The following is a 23,491-nucleotide window of genomic DNA, read 5'->3' on the forward strand; positions in this document are numbered from 1 at the left end:
AGGGAGATGAAACCAGTCCATCTTAAAGGAAATCAACCCTGAATGTTCACTGGAAGGACTGATGCTGAAGCTGAAGCTCCAGTACTTTGGTCACTTGATGGGAAGAGCTGAACATTAGCAGTGGCGCCAGACAGATGTTTGCGGGCATATGTATGTGAGTCACCTTCAAATATTTGGCAACTTGAAGAAGAGTGGGGTCTGAAGAGTCACCAGTGTGGCCTCTGAGAGACAGTGCTGGAGGTTGAGGGTATGCCATTTTCTGCAAATTGGCAGATGCTAGAACATGATGACTTAACGTAGCTCAGAATGGTTATTGTGATGCCTAACCTGGACGTCATGAGTGTCCTGGTAACGCCACCGCCAGGCTACTCCTCCAATGTCCTGCTGGTCCATGGTCTCTCCGTGGCCCCCTGCTCCTTGTGAGGAGGTAGGCTTGAGCGTAGGACTCCAGCATGAAGGCCCCGTGTGACCCCACTTGCTCAGTCGTAAAGAACATGCCACATAGCGGTGTTCTAGAGGAGTCATGGAGTGGACCATACTTCCTCAAGGTGCACACCTTGGAAGTCCTGGGACCAAGCCCCTGCCTGAGTACTTTTTGTTGTTATTCAGTCGCTCGGTTGTGTCCAGCTCTTTGCAACCCTATGGACTGCAGCACACCAGGCTTCCCTGTGCTTCACCATCTGCTGGAATTTGCTCAAACTCATGTCTGTCGAGTCAGTGATGCCATCCAACCATCTCATCCTCTGCCGCCCCCTTCTCCTCCTGCCTTTAATCTTTCCCAGCAGCATCAGGGTCTTTTCCAGTGAGTAGACTCTTTGCATCAGGTGGCCAGAGTATTGGAGCTTCAGCCTCAGCCTCAGCCCTTCCAGTGAATATTCAAGGCTGATTTCCTTTAGTTTGATCTCCTTGCAGTCCAAGGGACTCTCAAGAGTCTTCTCCAGCAAGACAGTTTGAAAGCATCAAGTAAATGTTACTTGTATGAAATGCTGCCTTCCAGGGACAGTGTGGTGCCTTGTGTAAGCTAACTCAGTTACTCCCCAAATGAATTAGAAGCAAGTAAGTGAAACGAGGATCAAATAATTTAAATGACTTGCTCTGTCTCTCTACGTGCTTTATGCCAACAGGGGGCTGACTTCAGTGCATTTTATGTCTATGTTCAGGAGCCTTTTGAGCAGCTGTGTGTACAAACTCCCCGCATGTCAAGTCAGGAAGACATAAAGGAAATGCTGCATATTAACACGCATATGTGAAATAAAAAATGGTACAGACGATATTACTTGCAAGCAAGAAACAGGGACACAGTTGTAGAGAACAGGTGTATGGATACCAAGGTGGAAAGAAGGTAGAATGAACTGGGAGGTTGGGATTGACGTACATACGCTATTGTTAGTATGTATAAAATAGATAACTAATGGGAACCTGGGCTTCCCTGGTGGCTCAGACAGTAAAGAATCTGCCTCTAATGCAGGAGACTCAGGTTCGATCCCTGGGTCGGGAAGTTCCCCTGGAGAAGGGATAGGCTACCCACTCCAGTATTGTTGGGCTTCCCTGGTAGCTTAGATGGTAAACAATCTGCCTGCAATTGCAGGAGACCCGGGTTCCATCCCTGGGTTGGGAAGATCCCCTGGAGAAGGGAAAGGCTACCCACTGCAGTATTCTGGCCTGGAGAATCCCATGCACAGAGGAGCCTGATGGGCTACAGTCCATGGGGTCGCAAGGAGTCGGACACAACCGAGCGATCAGCACTTTCACCTTTCAGTGAGAATCTATTGTCCTGCACAAGGAGCGCTAGTCAGGGCTCTGTGTTGATCTAAACGGGAAGGAAATGCAGATAAGAGGGGATATGTCTCCACGTGTAGCTGATCGACTTTGCTATAGAGTAGAAAGTAATCGAACCTTCTAAAGCAACTATACACCAGCATCTCCTGATGAGGGGAGGTTTTCTAAACCCTGACCCTCTGCTCACCTGTGGCTCACCCCAGCCCCATGAAGAAGGCATGACACTCCATCCACATAAAAGCTCAGGGAGGTTGAGTCACATCTCCCAGCTCATAGAGTGGTAGCATTTGGCCACGCAAATCGATCAGAATGGGATATGACTGACACCTCCTATGACCATGAGGCAGGGTTGAGAAGGACGTGCTGATGCTGGTTCTAAACCAGAAAAGACTTTCAGGATCAGAAAGCCTGAGCAACTCAACACCTCTGCCCCATTCTTATCTGTCCCTGAATTATCCAGCAGTTGGATCGCCACGTGGCAGGCGTCCAAGTGTTGTCTCCAGTGCGAAGATAGACGCAGACACAGCCATCAGCTGCTGGGTGCGATGCGGAGTTTTCCCTGTTGATGCTACCACCCGGCGCCTCAGCGCGTTTTCATCCAGCTCTGATTAACTCGGCCTGGGCTGTCATGGATGGCGGAGCTTCCCCCAGGGGTATTCTAGCTCCCCGATGGACAGATCTGGCTCAGCTACGTTTCATTAAAAAGTAAATTATCTGTTTGACATATTTTGCTCAGCCCCGTTCCCTGAAATGAAATGTGTAATTACATTCTGGTCCAGAAAGACTCTTGAGTAACCCACCGTGTCCTTGGAAACACATTCGTTTATTCTGGGTTGCAGAATGCTGCGTATTTAAAGGTAGGGTCTGATGGAGAGTTGGAGGAGGAAATGGCCACCTACTCCAGTATTCTTGTCTGGAGAATCCCATGGACAGAGGAGCTTGGGGGGGCTACAGTCCATGGGGGGCGGTCGCAAAGAGTTGGACACGGCTGAGCAACTGAGCAGCTGATGGAGAAAAGACTGGTGGTTGCCAAAGGTGGGAGGTTGAGGGAAGGATGGAGCTGGAAGTTAGGGTTAGCAGATGTGAGCTTTTATATACAGAATGGAGAGACAGCAAGATCCTCCTGTATAGCACAGGGACCTGTATTCAGTATTCTACGCTAAACTGTCATGAAAAGGATTCTTAAAGTACATGAAGCTATAACTGAATCACTTTGCTGTACGGCCGAAAATAACAGTATAATCAACTATATTGTTTAGTCACTTAACCTGAGTCCAGCTCTTGCCACCTCATGGACCGTAGCCCACCAGGCTTCTCTGTCCATGGGATTCTCCAGGCAGGAATACTAGAGTGAGTTGCCATGCCCTCCTCTGGGGGGGTCTTCCCAATGCAGCAATTGAGCCCAAGTCTCCTGCATTGGAGGCAGATTCTTTACCACTGAGCCCCCTGGGAAGCCTGTAATCAACTATACACTTCAAGAGAAAATGTTGATGTTTAAAAAGTAGCATCCTTGTATGATCACTTGAAATATTTTCTGTCTCTAATGCATTAATTGTAATGCTCATGTGTGACATTCTTATAAATATCATACATCCCTTATCTATTGAGAGTTGTGGGATCCACACCGAGACACAGAGAAATGGTCAGGGTATTTTTTTGTTTGTTTGTTTGTTTGTTTTGAGGGGAGGGGGAGGGGAAGCAAGTGGCTTGCAGGATCTTCAGTTCCCCAATCAGGGACTGAACCCGGGTCCTTGTCAGCGAAGGCGTGGAGACCTGATCCCTGGACCGCCAGGGAATTCATTCCCAAGGATGTCACTCTTGGAAAGTGGGCTCCTCCCAAACTCCACAGGTCAACAGCTTAGATGTATCATAGGCTTCTTACATAGGCTGCAGGCTTTCCTGTGGAAGGCAGGCGGTATTTGACATGAAAATCAGGATCGCTCTACCAACACTCTTAACTATGAATGGTGACTTGATATGACAGAGGCTGCATGACTTGTTGATGGTCCTGGAGATGTACCCACCATGTTGTCCAGTCTCTTCCAAGGAAGCTAAGGTTCAGGGCAACAGTGCCTGGAGCCCAGATGCATGCTGTTGAGCCGCCCGAGACTGATAAGTATTCATGGTCTGCATGCCTGCTTAGTCGTTTTAGTCCTGTTCCGACTCTTTGCAACCCTATGGACGGTAGCCCTCCAGGCTCCTGTGTCCATGGGATTCACTGGACAAGAATAGTGGACTGAATTGCCATTTCCTGCTCTAGGGGATCTTCGTGGCCCAAGGAAGATCTTTAACATCTTTTGCTTTAGCAGGCGCTTTCAATTTGATGCTCCCTTTGTGTTGGGCCTCTTAGGTGGTGCTAGTAGTAAAGAACTGGCCCGCCAATGCAGGAGACTTGAGACATGTGGGTTCCATCCCTGGATCTGCAAGATACCCCTGGAGAAGGAAGTGGCAATCCACTCCAGTGTTTTTGCCTGGAGAATTCCATGGGCAGAGGAGCCTGGCGAGCTACAGTCCATAGCGTTGCAAAGAGTCGGACATGACTGAAGCGACTTGGCCTGCCCTTGGTATTGGCTGATAAATGTCCACGTGGCAGGAAGCCGATCTGTTTTCCACATCTTAGAAGACTTTCAGAGTTCCACTCATAATAATTTAGGGCATAGTGATGGGTTTTTTTAATATTTATTTTTTAAGTGAAGTATAGTTGGTTTTCAGTGTTGATTCAGCTATATATGAGTGTGAGTGTGTGTATGTGTGTTTCTGACTCTTTTCCCATATAGCTTGTTGTAAAATATTGGGTATAGCTCCATGCTGTACAGTAGGTTCTTGTTTATCTATTTCATAAAAGTAACCGAAGAATTGATGCATTTGAACTGTGATGTTAGAGAAGACTCTTGAGAGTCCCTTGGACTGCAAGGAGATCCAACCAGTCCATTCTGAAGGAGACCAGTCCTAGGTGCTCTTTGGAAGGAATGATGCTAAAGCTGAAACTCCAGTACTTTGGCCACCTCATGCAAAGAGTTGACTCATTGGGAAAGACTCTGATGCTGGGAGGGATTGGGGCCAGGAGGAGAAGGGGATGACAGAGGATGAGATGGCTGGATGGCATCACCAACCTGATGGACGTGAGTGTGGGTGAACTCTGGGAGATGGTGATGGACAGGGAGGCCTGGTGTGCTGCGATTCACGGGGTCGCCAAGAGTTGGACACGACTGAGCGACTGAACTGCATTGAACTGTTTTTTTTAAACACCCCAGAAACAGTGTTTAGGTGGTGCCTGTCCATTGACAGGCTGATATCAACAATAGTGAAATTGTACTTGTTTACTTGATACACTTAGGAACTTGTGTGACTGTACGGAGTGTAGCCCACCAGGCTCCTCTGTCCATGGGATTCTCCAGGCAAGAATACTGGAGTGGGTTGCCATGCCCTCCTCCAGGGGAATCTTCCAAACTCAGGGATGGAACACACATCTCTTGCAGTGGCAGGCAGGTTCTTTATCACTGAGCCACCCTGGAAGCCCAAGAATCAAATTAGATGTCCATACCGTTGTCTGCATCGCTATCAGTACATGTTGTGGTGACATGTTGGTTCATGTAACGAAGTCTGGAGGGTTCCTGGAATATTTTGTTCTCCGGTGGGGGAACACTGTGGAAGTTGTCAGGACACTGGCTAGAGTCTACGGCCTGGAGAGACCATGCACTCCATTGATCGGTGAAAAAGCATTTCCGGGAGTGATGTGTAGGGTTTGCCGGAAGACGTAAAATGCTAGCGGTGACGCCGGTGTTCCGTTCACCATCTGTGTCCGCTTTTTCCTTTCCCTGCAGGCCGCCTGCTGTGCGTCGGCGTTCTTATAAAGGACCACTGTTGCTGGGAGGTGCCGGACGGGCCTGGCATCTTTGGAGCCCTGCAGCGGCGGGAATCCGGTGCGAGGATTAGGGCAGCACCGCGGTCTTGCAATGGGCGGTCAGGACCACCGCCGGGCTGGCTGTTGACCTTGGGCTCTGTCTATGCCTCATCGGGAGTGGGCTTGCAGGAAGCCCTTCGCCTCTCCCGGCTCTCGGTCCTTGGAAGCCCGTCTCTCTCCCCGAGGGCCCCCCGACTGCTCTGTCTGTTCTGCTCAGAGTCTCCGCCCCTGGACGTCCCACCCACCCAACCCCTGATGTGCGCGTGAGCCATGTCGAGACCCCAGGGACTGTTATGCCTTCCGCTGGCCTTCACCCCCGTCTGCGTCATGGTCAACTCCAACGTCCTGCTGTGGATCACCGCCCTGGCCGTCAAGTTCACGGTCATCGACAGCCAGGCCCAGTACCCCGTGGTCAGCACCAACTACGGCAAGATCCGGGGCTTGAGAACGCCGCTGCCCAATGAGATCCTGGGTCCCGTGGAGCAGTACCTGGGGGTCCCTTACGCCTCGCCCCCCACCGGGGAGAGGCGCTTCCAGCCCCCCGAGCCCCCCTCCTCATGGACGGGGGTCCGCAATGCCACCCAGTTCGCCGCCGTCTGCCCCCAGCACCTGGACGAGAGGTCGCTCCTGCACGACATGCTGCCCGTGTGGTTCACGGCCAACCTGGACACCCTGATGACCTACGTGCAGGACCAGAATGAAGACTGCCTCTACCTGAACATCTACGTGCCCACGGAGGACGGTGAGTATGCGTCTTCGGCAGAGCGCACCTGCTGGGTCAGCCTCCCCGTGTGCCCGAAAGCCTTTTATCACGTCCTGTGCGTGATGTTTCTATGACCCAGCTATTATCTTCCATCGTCACAGGGCAGTTATCACTTGTGAGTTTGTGCAGTGTGTATTTACGCAGCTGGACAGTCCTGTAATGAAGGACTTAGTTCTTTCCGGACATTGCCTTTGTAGTATTGCTCTCATCTTTATTCCCAGATGAGAATCCATGTGAGTGGATAGTCTTGTAGGTTACACTGGGATCACCTATAAAAGGTGAATCTCAAGAAACTAATAGAACTAACGTGATCGGCCTTCAGGGAGCCACTGAAAATAACATCAGGAATAGTGCCCTTGGCTTTAACGTCTTAAGATGCTAGCACTTTTCCTTTTGAGTCTTAAGAAGAACCACCGATTGTTTTAAACACCCAAGCGAGGGATAGTTCGTTGAACGATTGAAATTGATTGTTGAAAAGCTGCCTTGTCGCCCTAAACTCGGACGTCATTTTCTTCCAGTAGTCACTGCCGGCAAACAGCAGATGTGTGTCGTCAGAAGGGTCTAGCTAAGTCAGAAAAATAATGTTCTTGCTGGGACCCAATGCCCCCTTTGCTTTTGGATAACTCAGCGGTGAAAGTCTTGGTAACAGTAATGTTCCATCTAAATCCAGTGCTTGTAAAACTGGGGTATCTCCTTCTATGTGTAGACTTCAGAAGGCCAACCAGACTGAAGTTGGGCTAGGTCCATGAGAAAAATTATGTTCTTATGTTAGAACAAAATGACCGTTTTTTTTGCTTGGATAACACAGCAGTGAAAGTCTGTGAAAGCCATCATGTTCTATATATTATTATAACTTAACCCCACGCTAGTCAAACTTGGCTATCTCCTTGTCCATGAAGACTTTGAATTAAAATGTTTGATACAGACCAACCAGACCACTGGATACAGGGTAGACCCTTTGTTTTTTTTTTTTTTTTTTTTCATTTCTTATTTACATGTGCTAGTTTCGTACGAGGAGAAGGAAAAGGGTAGAATGCAATCTTCCTGGAATTTTAAATTTAGAGGCATCATAGTACCTGTCCGTGTCTACTCTGAAAACCAAAATGCATCCTTGTCCTTGGTAACTTTCACACACACCTTTGTCCTCCTTTTTTTTGCCCTCTTTAATCCTTGAGAGAGATTTCTCCGTGAGACTCAACTGAGAGTCTAGCCGCAAACGCTGTGGTTCTTTCTCAGAGTAGATGCAGGGAGGTGGTGTGATGACTGTTTAGGAGAAACCAGGCCACAGGCGTCTGTTAGGGAGATGACAGGTGACGTCCAGGGAAAGGTATAGAAGGGTTGGGCTTCATCGTGTCAGCATAGGTTGGCATGGAGACGGCCTCCTTGTTGCTATGGAGACAGAGGAACCAATCACCTTGCATAGTCTAGGGCTGAATGGGGTTCAAGGAGTGACACCGGGTGCCTTACTTCCATGTCGTGCCCTGAGCTGTCCTTGCATGTGGCAGCTCCTAGTACCTCTTTGGTGCATCGACAAGGACCCCATCCCAAGCAAATTAAGGGTTCGCCTTTCTAAGTCCTGGACTTTGTCATCATGAGCTGTCCCCTTGAAAGAATTAAAAGAAAGATGGAAGGGGAGGCAGGGTAGAGGGAACAAACTTGGGTAAAAGATTAAACTTGCTTTCGCAATAAATTTGACATGCTGGTGTTTATGAACAGGTAACTTGAGAGTGCTACCCTTTCAGATAAGGAACGTGCCTCAAAGGGAATGCCTCCTTATGAGAAAGTGAAAAACAGTGTTAGTCCCTCAGACGTGTCTGTCCCTTTGCGACCTCGTGGACTATAGCCCGCCAGGCTCCTCTGTCCATGGGATTCTCCAGGCAGAAATACTGGAATGGGTTGCCATTCCCTTCTTCAAGGGACCTTCCCAACCCAGGGATCGAACGAGGGTCTCCCGCATTGCAGGCAGGTCCTTTACAGTCTGAGCCTTGACAGGTAGGGCACAATTAGACCATCCAGGAAGAAAAGTCAATAGCTTCCTTGATGGCAGACTCATAAGTGTGCAATTGTGTGGATGGAAACCGTAAGCAATTTGGCCATTTCTTTGTGGTTCAGTATTCAATAGGAATTTGGGGGGAAAAAAACACGTGAAAAATGCTGCCTAACAGAGAAGCAGTCTAAATTTAAGAATAAAGGTGGTGCTGCTTGTTGACTTCTGGGGTATTTTTATAGCACTTTTGCACGCCGTATCTCACAGCATCTTGACGGGAGAATCAGAAATCTAATAGGGGCTGAATAGCTAAAATTGATCTTCCTATAATATATAAATAATGGAGTTTCACTGGTGAGTGAAGCCACACGCCTGTGTGTCTGCAGAAACAGAAAATTGCAGCCTATTGGGTCAGGAGTTCTGTGCGTTTAAAAAAGATAACTCGTGTCCATTTGACAATGAACGTGGAGGTTTAGATATTTAATTACTGGTTCTTCCTAAATGAAGAAACCCTACTTCTGCCATAACACATGGAAATTATGGCTTCATGCTGGTTCCTGCAGAGAGTTTCCTTTAGGGCATATCTAAATTCGTAACTGTGCCTTTGATGAAATGGATGTATGGCGATGCCAGCTATTTGGAATTCAGAATTCCACTTTGGCGCTCGGTTATTTATTTATTTTTGGTTTGTCCTGACGCTTTGATCAGTTGGTGTGTCCATGTGACTTCACTGCCAATAATGTAATTATGGGTTGGTGTCACGTACCAGTTAAGCTTTACATATTGTCGTGGCAACAGAGAGAGCCATTCCTAATTTCCAGAGACACGCACTTATTGTAAGCAGACGAGTGGCTCCCCCAGAGAAGGGCGGGCTTCCCAGGTGGCTCAGTGGTAAAGAACCCGTCTGCAGTGCAGAAGGTGTGGGTTCGATCCCTGGGTGGGGAAGTGTCCCTGGAGGAGGAAATGGCAACTCACTGCATTGTTTTTGCCTGGAGAATCCCATAGACAGAGGAGCCTGGTTGCTGCAGTCCATGGGGTTGCAAAGAGTCGGACACCACGTGACGGAAGTCACTTAGGAGGCATGCATGACCACACACGGAGGGAAGGGCAAGTCCTAAGCCCAGGAAACATTGGCTGTTATTACCTTAGAGTGCTAAGCGGAGGAGGTTGCATCTGAAATTAATACCTGCTTACCTGTGGACTTTAAGATGCAGAGCATATACTCCGGCTTATCTGGGTGGGTCCATATGTGATCGCAGAGACCGTTAATTGTGGATGAGGGAGAGAGAAAAGACGAGCAGGGCCAGAGGAAAGCAACAGGGAAAAGGCGCAGCAGCCAAGACGGAGCCAGAAGTCGTGGGATTCGGCAGCTTCTCGAAGCTGGAAAAGACAAGATTCCTCCCCTTGAGCCTCCAGAAAGCCCTGCCCGCCCCTCAATCTTAGCCTGGTGGAACTCTGGCCTTCAGATCTCTAAGAGCCTCAATAGCTGTCCCTTGAGGCTGCAACATTGGTGGCGATTTGTTACGGCAGGGACAGAAATCTCATACAAAATTTGGGCAGCTTTTATCACAGTTTGAAATTTATCGTGAAGTGTTTCCCTGATTGAAAGCAACCCACACACCACTAAACAGGTAATGCGAAGTTTCTCCGTCACTACTCATTCTGAGATGGTAATTCCTTTGTTTACCTTTGTAACGCCAGACTAGCTTGTTTTTATTAAACTATTATTTTAATGCTGGGTAGGTTAAAAACTTACTGCTTTCTGTTATACATGTTAAGGAGTCAACGTTAGTCGTGATGGCTGGGTGGAGATTTTGAAGATGTGAGGTTTAAACTCTAGAAAGCAGACACCCAACTTTTGGTTGGAGGTGTGAAAAGAGGTTTCTGGCAAACCTTACTAGTATTCAAAAGCAATGCTGATTTTACACAGGAGCGTAGTGAAAATGCTAGTCACTCGGTCGTGTCTGACTCTTTGCAGCCCCGTGGACTGTAGCCCGCCAGGCTCTTCTGTCCATGGGATTCTCCAGGCAAGAATACTGGGGTGGGTTGCCATGCCCACCTCCAGGGGAATCTTCCTGACACAGGGATGAAATGAAGGCGCTTTTAAAGATCTCCAGATGCCCAGAGTGGGTGTAAGTGAATGGCATCAAGGAAAACACCCAAATGGTTCTCTTCCCTCATCTGACATTTAGAAGCAGCTGTACCTCTGAATGGCTTCTTCATGTATTAGCATAATCTTTTCAGCTCCTTGTTCCTTCGGTCAAGACCTCAAGATCTGATCTCTTCTGCAGTCAGGTGGATTCTCTCCCCTTTTGAGAAACAACTTACTGGTGAATTTATTTGAGAGGATGTCAGTTAATTCTCTCCCCTCCCCAGTTTTAGTGAGATGTCTCTGAGGGACATCACCATGCAAGTTGAAGGCAGACAGCATGACGGTTTGACTTCCATGAAATGAGAGACGCGATCACCACAATAGTTTCAGCTAATGTCCATCTTCTCACGGGCTTCCCTGGAGGCGCAGTCTGTCGAGAATCTGCCTGCAGGAGACATGGGTTCGATCCTCCCGTTGGAAAGATACCCTGGAGGGGAGGGCAAGGCAACCCACTCCAGTATTCTTGCCTGGGGAATCCCGTGGACAGAGGAGCTTGCGGGCTACAGTCCATAGGGTTGCAAAGAGTTGGACACAACAGAGCAACTATACCACCTACCACCACAGATCTCATATAGCTGTAAGAAAAAGAAAAAAATGAAAGATTTTCTTTTCCTTGTGATGAGAACTGTTAGGCTGTACACTTAAAAAAATTTTTTTAATTGGAGGCTAACGACTTTACAATATTGTGGTGGTTTTTGCCATACAACGACATGAATCAGCCATGGGTGTACATGTGTCCCCCATCCTGAACCGCCCTCCCACATCCCTCCCCATCCCATCCCTCAGGGATCGAACCTGGCCTGGCGCGGTCTCCAGGTTGCCTGTGTCTCATTGAGCAATGGTAACTACAGCCGTCAACCCTGTACATTACACCCTTGGCGCTTGCTTATCTTAGAACTGGGAGCTTCTACATTCTGACAACTTTTATCCAACACCCTACGCCTCTGCCATCCCCCCACTTCTGGCTGCAGCAAATCTGATCTCTTCTTCTATGAGTTTGGTGTTTTTAGAAAACTTTTTAATTGGAGTATAGATGGTATACAATGCTGTGTTAGTTTCCACTGCTAAATATATACGTATATCCCCTTTTTCAGATTCTTTTCTGCCATAGCTCACTACAGAATGTTGAACAGAGTTCCCTGTACTATGCAGTAGGTTCCTGCTAGTTATCTAATTTTTATAGAGTCATATGTATTTGCCAATCCCAATCTCCCAGTTTATCCTTGCCCCCCTCCTTACCCCTTGGTAACCATAAGTTCGTTCTCTACATCTGTGAGTGTTTTGTAAAGACGTTCCCTTGTACTATTATTTTTTTTTAGATTCTATGTATAAGTGATACATTATGATTTTTAGATTCCATATAGATGTGAATACAATATTTGTGCTTCTTCAAAACCAATCTCACTGAGCGTTATGCCATCGAGGCCCACTCGCTTTGTCGCAGACAGTGGGAATTTCCTTTTTAACAGCTGAGTGATACTCCACCGCACACCTACACCTACACACCTACTTGTGTTTCCATTCACGTGTGCGTGGTTGCTTTGGTTGTTCCCCCGCCTTGACAATTGTGTGCAATGCTGCTGTGAAGGTAGGGACGCAGTAACTTCTCTGAATCCTCCCGACTGTCAGCTTGCTTCACTCTTTCTGCTGAGCTTGTAGCACTGATTGGCTAAGAACACGCCTGCCAGCCTGCAAATGCCAGCCTGTTCCCTTCCCGGTTGAGTGATTATGGGTGGGTTCTTCAGCTAGTGCGTGCCTCATTTTCCTTGGGTATAAAACAGAGGTGAGCTGGGAGACTTCTTTGCACACATATCCAGCCCCCAATCAGATGTTTGTGAAGCATAGTTAATGCAAGAACAGAGAACCTGAAGATGTTTCTCGTTCAGTTGTGTCTGACTCTTTGTGACCCCATGGACTGTAGCCCACCAGGCTCCTCTGTCCATGGGATCCTCCGGGCAAGAATACTGCAGGGGGTTGCCATTCCCTGCTCCAGGGGGTCTTCCCGAGCCAATGATCGAACCCGGGTGTCCTGTGTGGCAGGCAGATTCTTGATCGTCTGAGCCACTAGGGGCTCCCGGAGAACCAGAACTTTTCAGCTAATTTGTACACGTGTATCTGTCTACTATAATGTCCAGTCCACCATTAACGTAGATTGCCTGTAACATAAGTGTTTATATGTCATAGTGGAAGGGTCAGCTTAGGAAATGGGACCGAGGGTCTATCACTTCTGGACAGTTCCTAATATGGCTTTAACAAAAGAGGAGTGTTGAGAAATGGAATGGATTTTTTTTAATTGAAGTGTAGTTGAGTTACAATGTTGAGTTAGTTTCTGCTGTACAGCAAAGAGATTCAGTTACATACACACACACACACACACACACACACACACATATATTGATTTTTATGTTCCTTTCCATGGTGGTTTATCACCGGATATTGAATGTGGTCCCCTTTGCTGTACAGTAGGAACTTGCTTGTCTGTTCTAAATACAGTAGTTCCCATCTGCTAATCCCAAGGTCCTATTCCATCCTTCCCCCTACCCTTAGGCAGCCACACACCTGGTCTCTTGTGCCTCTGAGTCTGTTTCTCTTTCGTAGATAACTTCCTTTGTGCCATGGTTTAGATTCCACATATAAGTGATATCACATGATGTTTGTCTTCCTGTTTCTGAATCAGTTCACTTAGTATCATCAGCTCTTGGTTCATCCACATTGCTGCAAATGACAATATATCAGGAATGGCCTTTTTTTTTTTTTTTTTAAACAAAGAGCTGAGTATTACCTTCTGCTTATTCCTAAGCTTTGTCTTTTTCAGCATGAGTCGTCAACTGGATTTTTAGCATCCCACTTGATTTACAGAAATTAATCACCAAAGAAGCATTAAAATGCATTTCTTGGAACAGGCTCTCAGAACAGCCGAAGACAATAGCACAATTCTTTTTTTTTCTTTTTAACGTCAGATAAAGGAAAAATTAAGTGCCTTTCTCTTCTCATCAAGTCACAAATAGTTCAGGTGTATGCAGAGGGGGCAAAAAAAATCTAGGTGAAAATCTTAAAGCTGTGCCAGTTAACACGGTGAGGCAGGTGTTTTAGCCGGTCCACATCAGCACGAAGCTCCGTGAGAGTCACTAATTGCTTCCCATTTTCATGTCAGGGGGATGTTTGACGTTGTGTAGACATGGCTTGTAAGTGGAGATAATTGGGAAAGATTATTAGATAAATATCTCCCTGACAAGGAATAATGGAAAACAGTTTAGCATGTTGTGAACGCGGGTAAACGAGAGTGGATTTCTGGCAACATGTGTTTCTCTCCCAGCTGAACAAGCTCTCCAATAGAAGAATAATCCTGTGGAGGGTTTAGAAGTTTTGCATGTTTCGAAGAATACTACTGGCTTAGCATGCCTTGCAAGTTAGAAAACCTGTTCTCTAAGGAAGAGAATTTCCCGTTGCACTTGTCATCTTCCAGAATATGAGTTTTAACTCAGTTGGCAGTTTATAGATTTTTTCCATTACTACAACAAGTCCCAGGGACATCGTTGTTGTTGTTAAGCTGCTCAGTTGTGTGCGACTCTTTGTGACCCCATGGACCACAGCATGCCTTCGACATCTCCCGGAGTTTGCTCAAATTCACATCCATTGGGTCGGTGATGCTATCTACCTATCTCATCCAAGTCACTTAGGATGTCTTAAAAACCACGTTTGCTATCTATGCATATTTATAAGCAATAGTTTTTAAAAAAAAACTGTTAGAAAGTTGAGGTGCAAGTTAGTCCGCTAGAACATGTGTGCGTGCCCCAAAATTTGCTCGTTATTTGTTCAGTATCCCACCACCCACGAGGGCTTCCCTTGTAGTTCAGCTGGTAAGGAGTCTACCAGCAATGCAGGAGACCTGGGTTCAATCCTTGGGTTGGGAAGATCTCCTGGAGAAGGGAAAGGCTACCCACTCCGTTGTTCTGGCCTGGAGAAGTCCACGGACTGTATAGTCCATGGGGTTGCAGAGTCAGACACAACATACAGACTTTCAGGTTCTTTCATCCCACCCCCAGGACCTGTAATAGCTTCATTTGCTAGAGACTTTCACTTTCTTTCATCCCACCACCCAGGACCTATAATAGCTTCATTTGCTGCCAGAGACGCTGCTGGTTTGGACACGGTTGTTTATTTTGCCTATCGTCTTGGTGAAGCCTTCAACCTCCTTAGTGACACCTCACTTATGAATAATAATAGTATTGTGTGTGTGTGGGTGTGGTTAGTTGCTCAGCTGTGTCCGACTCTCTGCGACCCCATGGACTGTGGCCTGCCAGGCTCCTCCATCCTTGGGATTCTCCAGGCAAGAATACTGGAGTGAGTAGCCATGCCCTTCTCCAGGGGATCTTCCTGACCCAGGGATCAAACCCAGGTCTCCTGCATTACAGGCAGATTCTTTACTGTCTGAGCCACCAGGGAAACCCAGTAGTATTACATCTCCTGGGAATGTCTTTTCATGTCATAGTGATTTGGCTCTAAGCTACCGTACAGGACTTAATTAGGAAAGAGAAAACATGGCTGTGTTCTTGTGACTTCAGTTTTATGGCCGTTCAGCGTTGGCCTCATTGCCAGCATCTGTCACTGGAAGATTAAGTTTCTTCAGTGTCATGAAGGGGAGTAGATTCCTGTCTGTCTGGTCCCCTGCTTGCTGAGACCAGGCTGTTTGTGTAATGAATTACCTTCATTAATGTTGGTACAATGAATTTGTATAATGTTTTCTCCTTTATGGTTAACCAGGCTGTTGGGTGTAATGAATTAGGTTAACCAGGCTGTTGGGTGTAATGAATTAGTTTCATATTTTCTGCTTTATAGTTACACGTGAATTAATTTCATGTGTTACTCCCTTTATGGTTAACCGGGATGGTTCTGTAATGAATTAATTTCTTGTTTTCTCCTGATAGTTACCCATGAATGAGTTAAGCAGGCTGTTTCTATAACGGATTAATTTCTTGTTTTCTCCTTTACAGTTAGCCATGAATTAATTTCACCTGTTACTCCGTTTACAGTTAAGCAGGCGGTTTCTGTAATGAGCTAGTTTCACGTTCTCTCCCTTACGATTAAACACGACTTCGTTTCATGTCTTACCTCCTTTACGGTCACCGAGGCTGTTTCTGCAAGGAGTTAGTTGCGTGTTGAAGGCATTGGCACCCCACGCCAGTCCTCTTGCCTGGAGAATCCCATGGACGGAGGAGCCTGGAAGGCTGCAGTCCGAGGGGTCGCTGAGGGTCGGACACGACTGAGCGACTTCACTTCTTTCACTTTCTCTTTATGCTGCATCCAGAGACACACAGGCTGCAGTTAAAGCGAACAGAAGGTGATACTCTGTTCAGTTCGGCTCTCGGGACTGCAGAGAGTTTGTGAGGCGTGCACAACAACAGCCCTGCATCAGTAAATCGGGCCTGCAAATCACCGGCGAGCTTGCAGACGGAAAGTGTGAGAAAGAGCGGTCTGTTCACGCCCTGACCCCTTGTTAGGATGAAATGAAGCTGAGACACAAGGTCGTCCCTATCTCATTAATTCAGTCGAATATTCTGTGTAGGCTTGGAAAAGTAAGTTTCTACAACTGGAAACAGATTTTTTTAAATGCGAAAACCCAAAAAAGTTCGTGGTAGATTTCACATCTCTGAAGATTTGGAGTGGTGATGACGCAGGTGGGTGTGTCGCTTGTCCTGTGTCTGTGTGGGTCTGTGTGTATGATTTAGGAGGAAAATCCATAAGAAAAACCGCCCATAATCCCCTCAAGATCCCGTGTGTTCCGACTTTCTGGAAAAAGCCAAATTGCGCATGGAGATGACAAGACCGTCTTTCCTCCCAGAGTCCCCAGGCGCTTTGAATTTTCCCTTCATCAGGACACTGCCTTGTCTGATGTGACTGCGGTCCTGTGTACAATCCTGGAGTTTTCCCCTGGGGAAGAGGGTGTGTGCCCATCTGAAAGGGAGGGACACTGAGAGTATTGATTTGTCTCAAGTCAAGGAGCTTTTCTAGTCTGTTTCCACGAGTTTTGAAAATGACATGTCCCGGAGCACTCCTATCCCTTTGCCTTAGGATGGGTGCTTTCAGCTGGGTTGTGTTTTATTTATGACGTAACATAATCCATCACTCCATCCAAAAGCACACACGTTCACCTCACGAGCTATTTCTTCACCGTGGTTCTAACTCGAGCCAGATTCTCTGTGGGTCTTTAGAGCCCAACGGGGAAGCTTTGTGTATTTTTTCTTCTCTCCTCCATTTCTTATTCTCCTCGCAGCCTTCTTGGATGGTTCACTGAGAAATAGTGATGAATCACTGTTTGTACTTAGTGTATGCAAGGTTTTGGGTGAATCCAACAAAGGTCCGTCTAGTCAAAGCTGTGGCTTTTCCAGTAGGCATGTATGGATGTGAGAGCTGGACTATAAAGAAAGCTGAACACTGAAGAACTGATGCTTTTGAACTGTGGTGTTGGAGAACACTCTTGAGAGTCCCTTGGGCTGCAAGGAGATCCAACCAGTCCATCCTAAAGGAGATCAGTCCTGAATATTCATTGGAAGGACTGATGCTGAAGCTGAAATTCCAATCCTTTGGCCACCTAATTCAAAGAACGGACTCATTGGAAAAGACCCTGATGCTGGGAAAGATTGACGGCAGGAGGAGAAGGGGGCGACAGAGGATGAGACGGTTGGATGGCATCACCGACTCAATGGACATGAGTTTGAGCAAGCTCTGGAAGTTGGTGATGGACAGGGAGGCCTGGCATGCTGCAGTCCGTAGGGTCGAAAAGAGTCGGACATGACTGAGCTGCTAAAGCAACAAAAAAGATGACGTAAAGAGATATAAGCCTTTGATGGGAAAGTACATGAGTCCCAGCAAAAACTATAAGCTTCAGAAAGGCATCAATAGGCACAGTGAATTCAAGCAGGGAGTGCTTTAAGTTACCACGGAGAAAAAAGAAAAAAGAAAGAATTTGAAAGTTACCTTTTCTATTGAGGATCCACGATGGAAATGTTCCCATCCGTCTTGAGATGACGATCCAAATATCCACTCCTTTACCGTGAGAGGAAGAGACTCTTTCCGAGTTTCTGAAAGCTAAGCTTCTTGTTCGTTGCTTCTCCAGATGGACCGAGACATAAAAATGTACAGAATGGTGAGAGGGGGAGGGATAAATGAAAACCCTGACGGAACTATAGGGAGGGGCTTTGATGGTGCAGTTCAACATGCAAAGTAGTCACTTGGGGTTTTTTTTTTTTTTTTTTGCATCGCTCTATTTTTTGACATTGGAGGATTCATAAATGGAATTACATCCGAAGGAATACTAATGCCTATTTTTCTTCTCAACAGACTGTGCAATAAAATTTATGTCAAAGAGCACAAGTTTCCATTCATACCAAATTCAAATATACTTATCTTCTGAAATTAGGAAAAAATATATCATTAACAGCTTTGCTGCTCCTCCGAAATCTTTGCCTAGTGAAATACTTTCATAATGCTACATTTTAGACTCCACAAATCTTATATCACTATAATATTAATTTCCTACACTTTGACAAATAGCTTAGGGACTTCCCTGGCGGTCCAGTGGTGAAGACTCCACTTTCCAATGCAGGAGGCGTGGGCTTGATCCCTGGGAAGGAAATAAGGTCCCGCATGAAGAGGAGTGCATCCAAAAATTAAAATAAAAAAAGTTTTAATTTAAAAAATAGAGTAGTTAATTGTAGAGAGGAAATTGTCTCTTCCCTAAGAAAATTAAATCGATAAAAAAATAAGGAAGCTCAATTCGATATTTCCTTTTGAGTTTAAGTCAGGTAATGAGGTTAGCATATTGTATAAGGATGTTTGCCTTCCTTTCCCCACCCCTCCTCCCAAAGAAAGGGATTTTAGTAGATTGACTATCCTACGACCCAGTGATCATATTACCCGGGAGTGACCGGGGAATTCCACCAGCACGTGAATCACAGAATGACGAGGTCCTCCCTAGGCTGCTGTGGATAACCTGTCCGTTAATTATCTGACTCTTGGTTGGATGTCTTGGTACTAACAGTCATAGCCAGTATCAGCCTATAGGCGTGCCTTTTCTGTCACTGATCATGACATGTGTGTGGCAGTCATATTATTATTTTTTTAATTGGTGGATAATTGCTTTATAATATCGTGTTAATTTCCGCTGCTCAGCAATGTGAATCAGCCATACATATACATGTACCCTCTCCCTCTTGAGCCCCCCCCCCCCCCCCCCCCCCCGTTACCCCTCTAGTTCATCCCAGAGCACCGAGCTGAGGCCCCTGAGCTATACATAGCAGCCTCTCACTAGCTGTCTGTTTTACACATGGTGCTGAATATGGGTGGGGTTCCCTGGTGGCTCAGATAGTAAAGAATCTGCCTGCAGTGCCGGAGATGCAGGTTCAATCCCTGGGTCGGGAAGATCCCCTGGAGAAGGGCACGGCAACCCGCTCCAGTATTCTTGCCGGGAAAATCCCATAGACAGAGAAGCCTGGTGGGCTACAGTCCATGGGGTCGCAAAGAGTCAGATAAGACTGAGTGACTGACATTATCATTTTCAGTGTATATATATCAGCAGTGTGGTTTTTTTTTTTTTTTTTTTTTGGCAAATGCATGTAGTTCTTGGCTCATCTATATTGAACCTGAAATATTTTTATACTTAAAACAAAAAAGTAATATAGATCCAATACGAATTATAGAATGAGACAGAAAATAGATCCCCTCTGCTTCCTGCAACAGGCAGATCACGTGCACCAAGGAGGAAGTGTTTTGCAGCTGAGACTTCAATTGCCCCACAGGAAACCCTCTGCATGACAATTACCAGCTTCAGTCTTTCTGAAGCTGCATATTTCCCCAAAATAGCAAACCCCAGAGGTGTTCCAGGAGAAGAAAGCAGAAAATTGGGGAATAGGCAGCGCACTAACGCACTTGCATTTCGGGGACAGCGGTGGGTTGCCCGGCTGTAAATGCAGTCGTCTATAATTTGATTTCATGGAGATGGAATCGTTTCCGAAGAATTAATTAAAGTTCACAGGTAGGAAAAAGAGTGGAGCTTAACATCTCAGAGGGCTTTCTCTTAGACTTAGGGGAAAATGCTCTTCCTCTAGCCTGTTCTAAAAATTAAGGTTGTGCAATTATTATTATTATTGTGTGTGTGTTAGCCACTCAGTCATGTCCAACTCTGTGCGACCCCGTGGACTGTAGCCCGCCATGTTCCTCTGTCCGTGGGATTTTCCAGGCAAGAATACTGGAGGGAGTTGCCATGTCCTTCCCCAGGGGATCTTCCCGACCCAGGGATAGAACCCGGGTGTCTTATGTCTCCTGCATCAGCAAGCAGGCTTTTATTACTAGTGCGGAGAAGCCCATTATTATTGTTACTTTTAAAAAAATCATTATTTATGTTATTTATTTAGGGCTGCAGAGACGTTTTTGCTAGTTGCTGTGCTCAGGCTTTTTCTTGCCAAGGTTTCTCCTATTGTGGAGCACGGGCTGAGTACTTGTGGAGCACGGGCTGAGTACTTGAGGAGCACGGGCTGAGTACTTGTGGAGCACGGGCTGAGTACTTGTGGAGCACGGGCTGAGTACTTGTGGAGCACGGGCTCAGTACTTGTGGAGCACGGGCTCAGTACTTGCGGTGCATACATTTAGTTACTCTCCGGCAAGTGGAATCTTTGCAGACCAGGGATTGAACTCTGGTCTCCTGCATTGGCGGGATGACTCTCCTCATCACTGAGCCCCCAGGGGAGGCCCCTTATTATAATTACTATGGTCATGGTTTACAGTAGATAAGCTATGAACAGGTAGCATGAGGTGCCTGGCGGCACATGAGATGTGGCAGGGGTGGGATATAGTCTGGGAGTCTATCAATGCTTATTGGGATTCCCTGGTGGTTCAATGTTAAAGAACCTGCCTGCCAATGCAGGATTCATAATAGATGTGGGTTCTACACTTGGGTTGGGAAGATCCCCTGGAGAAGGAAGTGGCAACCGACTCCAGTATTCTTGCCTGGAGAATCCCATGGACACAGGAGCCTGGGGGACTACAGTCCATGGGGTCGCAAAGAGTTGGATGTGACTGAAGCGACTTAGCACACACAGGTCAGTTGGAATCTTTTAAAAACTTTTAGAGACCATGCCTTGGCTAAGCATTCTTCAGACTTTTTTCTTGTCACATGTTTTGAGTTTATATTTTGAGTGAACTCTGGGAGTTGGTGATGGACCGGGAGGCCTGGTGTGATGTGATTCATGGGGTCGCAAAGAGTCGGACATGACTGAGCGACTGAACTGAACTGAACTGAGTAGAGGTTGAATTGTGTCCTCCCCCTGCCACCCCCGCAAAGATATGTTGAACTTTTAGCAGCCCCCCAATATGTACGAATGTCACCCGATCTGGAAATAGGGCTTTTACAAATGTCATCAAGGTAAAAATGAGGTCACACTGTATTAGCAGGGACCCTAAATCTGTTATACCTGGTGCCTTTATAAGAAGAGTTAGTATATTCATTCAGAAATTTCTATTTATGATAAAAATGGGCAGAAAATCAGAATAGGTGTTTTCCAAAGAAGCCATAACACAAGGTCAGTGGGTACTTGAAAAGATGCTCAGCATCTTTAGTTATCAGGGAACTGCAAGTCAACACCAGGAGATATGCCTTCACACCTGTTAGAACACCTGATGTTCAAAAGACAGATTTGGCAAGGATGTGGACAAGAGCGAACTCCTGTTAGCTGTTGGCAGGAATGTAAATCGGTACAGCCCCTAGGGAAAACAGTGTGGAGGTTCCTCAAAAAAAGAAGAAAAAAAATAGCAGCCATAAGATCCAGCAAACCCGCTTCTGAGTATTTATCCAAAGAAAGCAAAAGATACTAACTTGGGAAGATGTGTGCGCCCCTGTGTTCACTGTAGCATTAGTTACAATAGCCAAGATACGGACAGTCCATCAGTGGATGAAATCAGTGTCCGTCAATGGATGAAAGGAGAAATAAGATGTGATCGATACATTCAGTGGGATATGGTTCCACCATTAAAAGAAGGAAACCCTGCCATTGGCAACAATATGGATGGGTCTCAGTGACAATATGTTTAGTAAAGGAAGCCCGACAAAGAGAAATACTGTGCTTTTTTCAGTTACGTGTCAAATCTGAAAAGCAAAACCAGAAAAAAAAAAAAAAGCAGGACACTCAAGCTCATGCTGAGAGCAGACTGATGCTTATGTGGTAGGGAGTTGGGAGTGGGAGAGATAAAACATAAGAACCCTGTAAATCTCACTTCCTTCCTTTCTACAACTGTATAAAAAGAAAAAAAAAAACTAGCTTGTGGGAAGCTGTCCCTTCTCTGTGAGCTTCGCCCATGGAGTCCTAGTGAAGCGTTTGCATCAGCATTTCAGAAGGAACTAATATGGGAGTCCTGGGTGTTCATTGGAAGGAATGATGCTGAGGCTGAAACTCCAATCCTTCGGCCACCTCATGTGAAGAGTTGACTCATTGGAAAAGACTCTGATGTGGGGAGGGATTGGGGGCAGGAGGAGAAGGGGATGGTAGAGGATGAGATGGCTGGATGGCATCACCGACTTGATGGACATGAGTTTGGGTAAATTCTGGGAGTTGGTGATGGACAGGGAGGTCTGGCATGCTGCAGTTCATGGGGTCAAAAGGGGTCAGACATGAACTGAACTGAATATAGGAGGGAATAGTCAAACACATCACCAGCAAGCTTGGTCTTTGTTTTCTCTTGGGCAAAATGTTCTTCAGTCTGGAGAGTGGATCTTAAAAAAAATAAAAACAAACCCAAATCTTAGCAGAAGTGTTCATACCTTTTGTATGAGCAGATCGTGAATTTAATAAACAGGGATTGAGCCCTTACATTGGTAGAAGGAGGGTGATGGAGGAGAAAAAGGAGGAAAAGAGAAGAGGTCAATGGAAGTGGGTTTTGGGGAGGGGATGAGATCAGAATGAAGCCCGCAGAGATTCAGAGGGAAAACAGCTATGATGATGGAGGCAGAGATGCAGAGATGGAAGGGGTGCATTTCCATCCAAAACCCACCAAGGACCACCACCGACAGCTCTGAGCTGAGAGAGAGACATGGAACAGAGCTTCCCTCACAACCCACGGAAGGAACCCACCCTGTGAACTCCTTACTACTGCACGTCTGTCCTGCAGAACTGTGTGACCATCACATTCTCGTTGCTTAAATGAAGCCACCTAGTTGGTCAGACTTCCCTGATGGCTCAGACGGTAAAGTGTCTGCCTGCAATGCAGGAGAGAGCCTGGGTCTGGAAGATCTGGAGAAGGACATGGCAACCCACTCTAGTATTCATGCCTGGGAACTCCCATGGACATTTGGTTGTAGTTCATGGGGTCACAAAGAGTTGGACACAACTGACTTCAGTTTTAGTTGGTGGTCATCTGTTCCAATTGCGCTAGTAATCTTTTTCTTTTTTTAGTTTAACACCCAAAGCATTTTGCATTGAGGTATAGCCAATTAATTATGTCATGATGGTTTCAGGTGGACAGCAAAGGGGCTCGGCCATAGGTATACATGTATCCACTCTCCCCAAAACTCCCTTCCCATCCAGGCTGCCACATGACATTGAGCAGAGTTCCCTGTGCTGTCCAGCAGGTCCTTGTTGGTTCTCCATGTTCAATACAGCAGTGTGTCCATGTCCATCCCAAACTCCCGGACTATCCCTTCCCCCATCCTCACCCCTGATGACCATAAGGTTAATACAGAGGATTGAGCAAAGTTCCCTGTGCTGGACAGCAGGTCCTTGCTGGTTCTCCATGTTAAATACACTGGTGTGTCCATGTCCATCCCAAACTTCCTAACTGTCCCTTCATCCCATCCTTCCCCCTGGTGACTGTAAGGCTATTACCGAGTATCGAGCAGAGTTCCCTGTGCTGGACAGT

At 46.5% G+C, this 23,491-nt stretch overlaps 1 protein-coding gene across 3 annotated transcripts in view; it reads left to right on the top strand.

Moving 5' to 3' along the window:
• LOC101117049 (neuroligin 4 X-linked) overlaps positions 1–23,491 on the top strand; it is a 400,179-nt gene that overhangs the window by 85,343 nt on the left and 291,345 nt on the right. For all 3 annotated transcript variants that reach the window (XM_060407561.1, XM_060407560.1, XM_060407562.1), the window contains exon 4: positions 5,604–6,425. In XM_060407561.1, coding sequence (XP_060263544.1) covers positions 5,954–6,425 — 472 coding nt within the window. In that variant the 5' untranslated portion in view covers positions 5,604–5,953. The remainder of the gene's footprint in view (positions 1–5,603; positions 6,426–23,491) is intronic.

Source organism: Ovis aries, chromosome X, assembly GCF_016772045.2.
Source record: "Ovis aries strain OAR_USU_Benz2616 breed Rambouillet chromosome X, ARS-UI_Ramb_v3.0, whole genome shotgun sequence".
NCBI classification, from domain to species: Eukaryota; Metazoa; Chordata; class Mammalia; order Artiodactyla; family Bovidae; genus Ovis; species Ovis aries.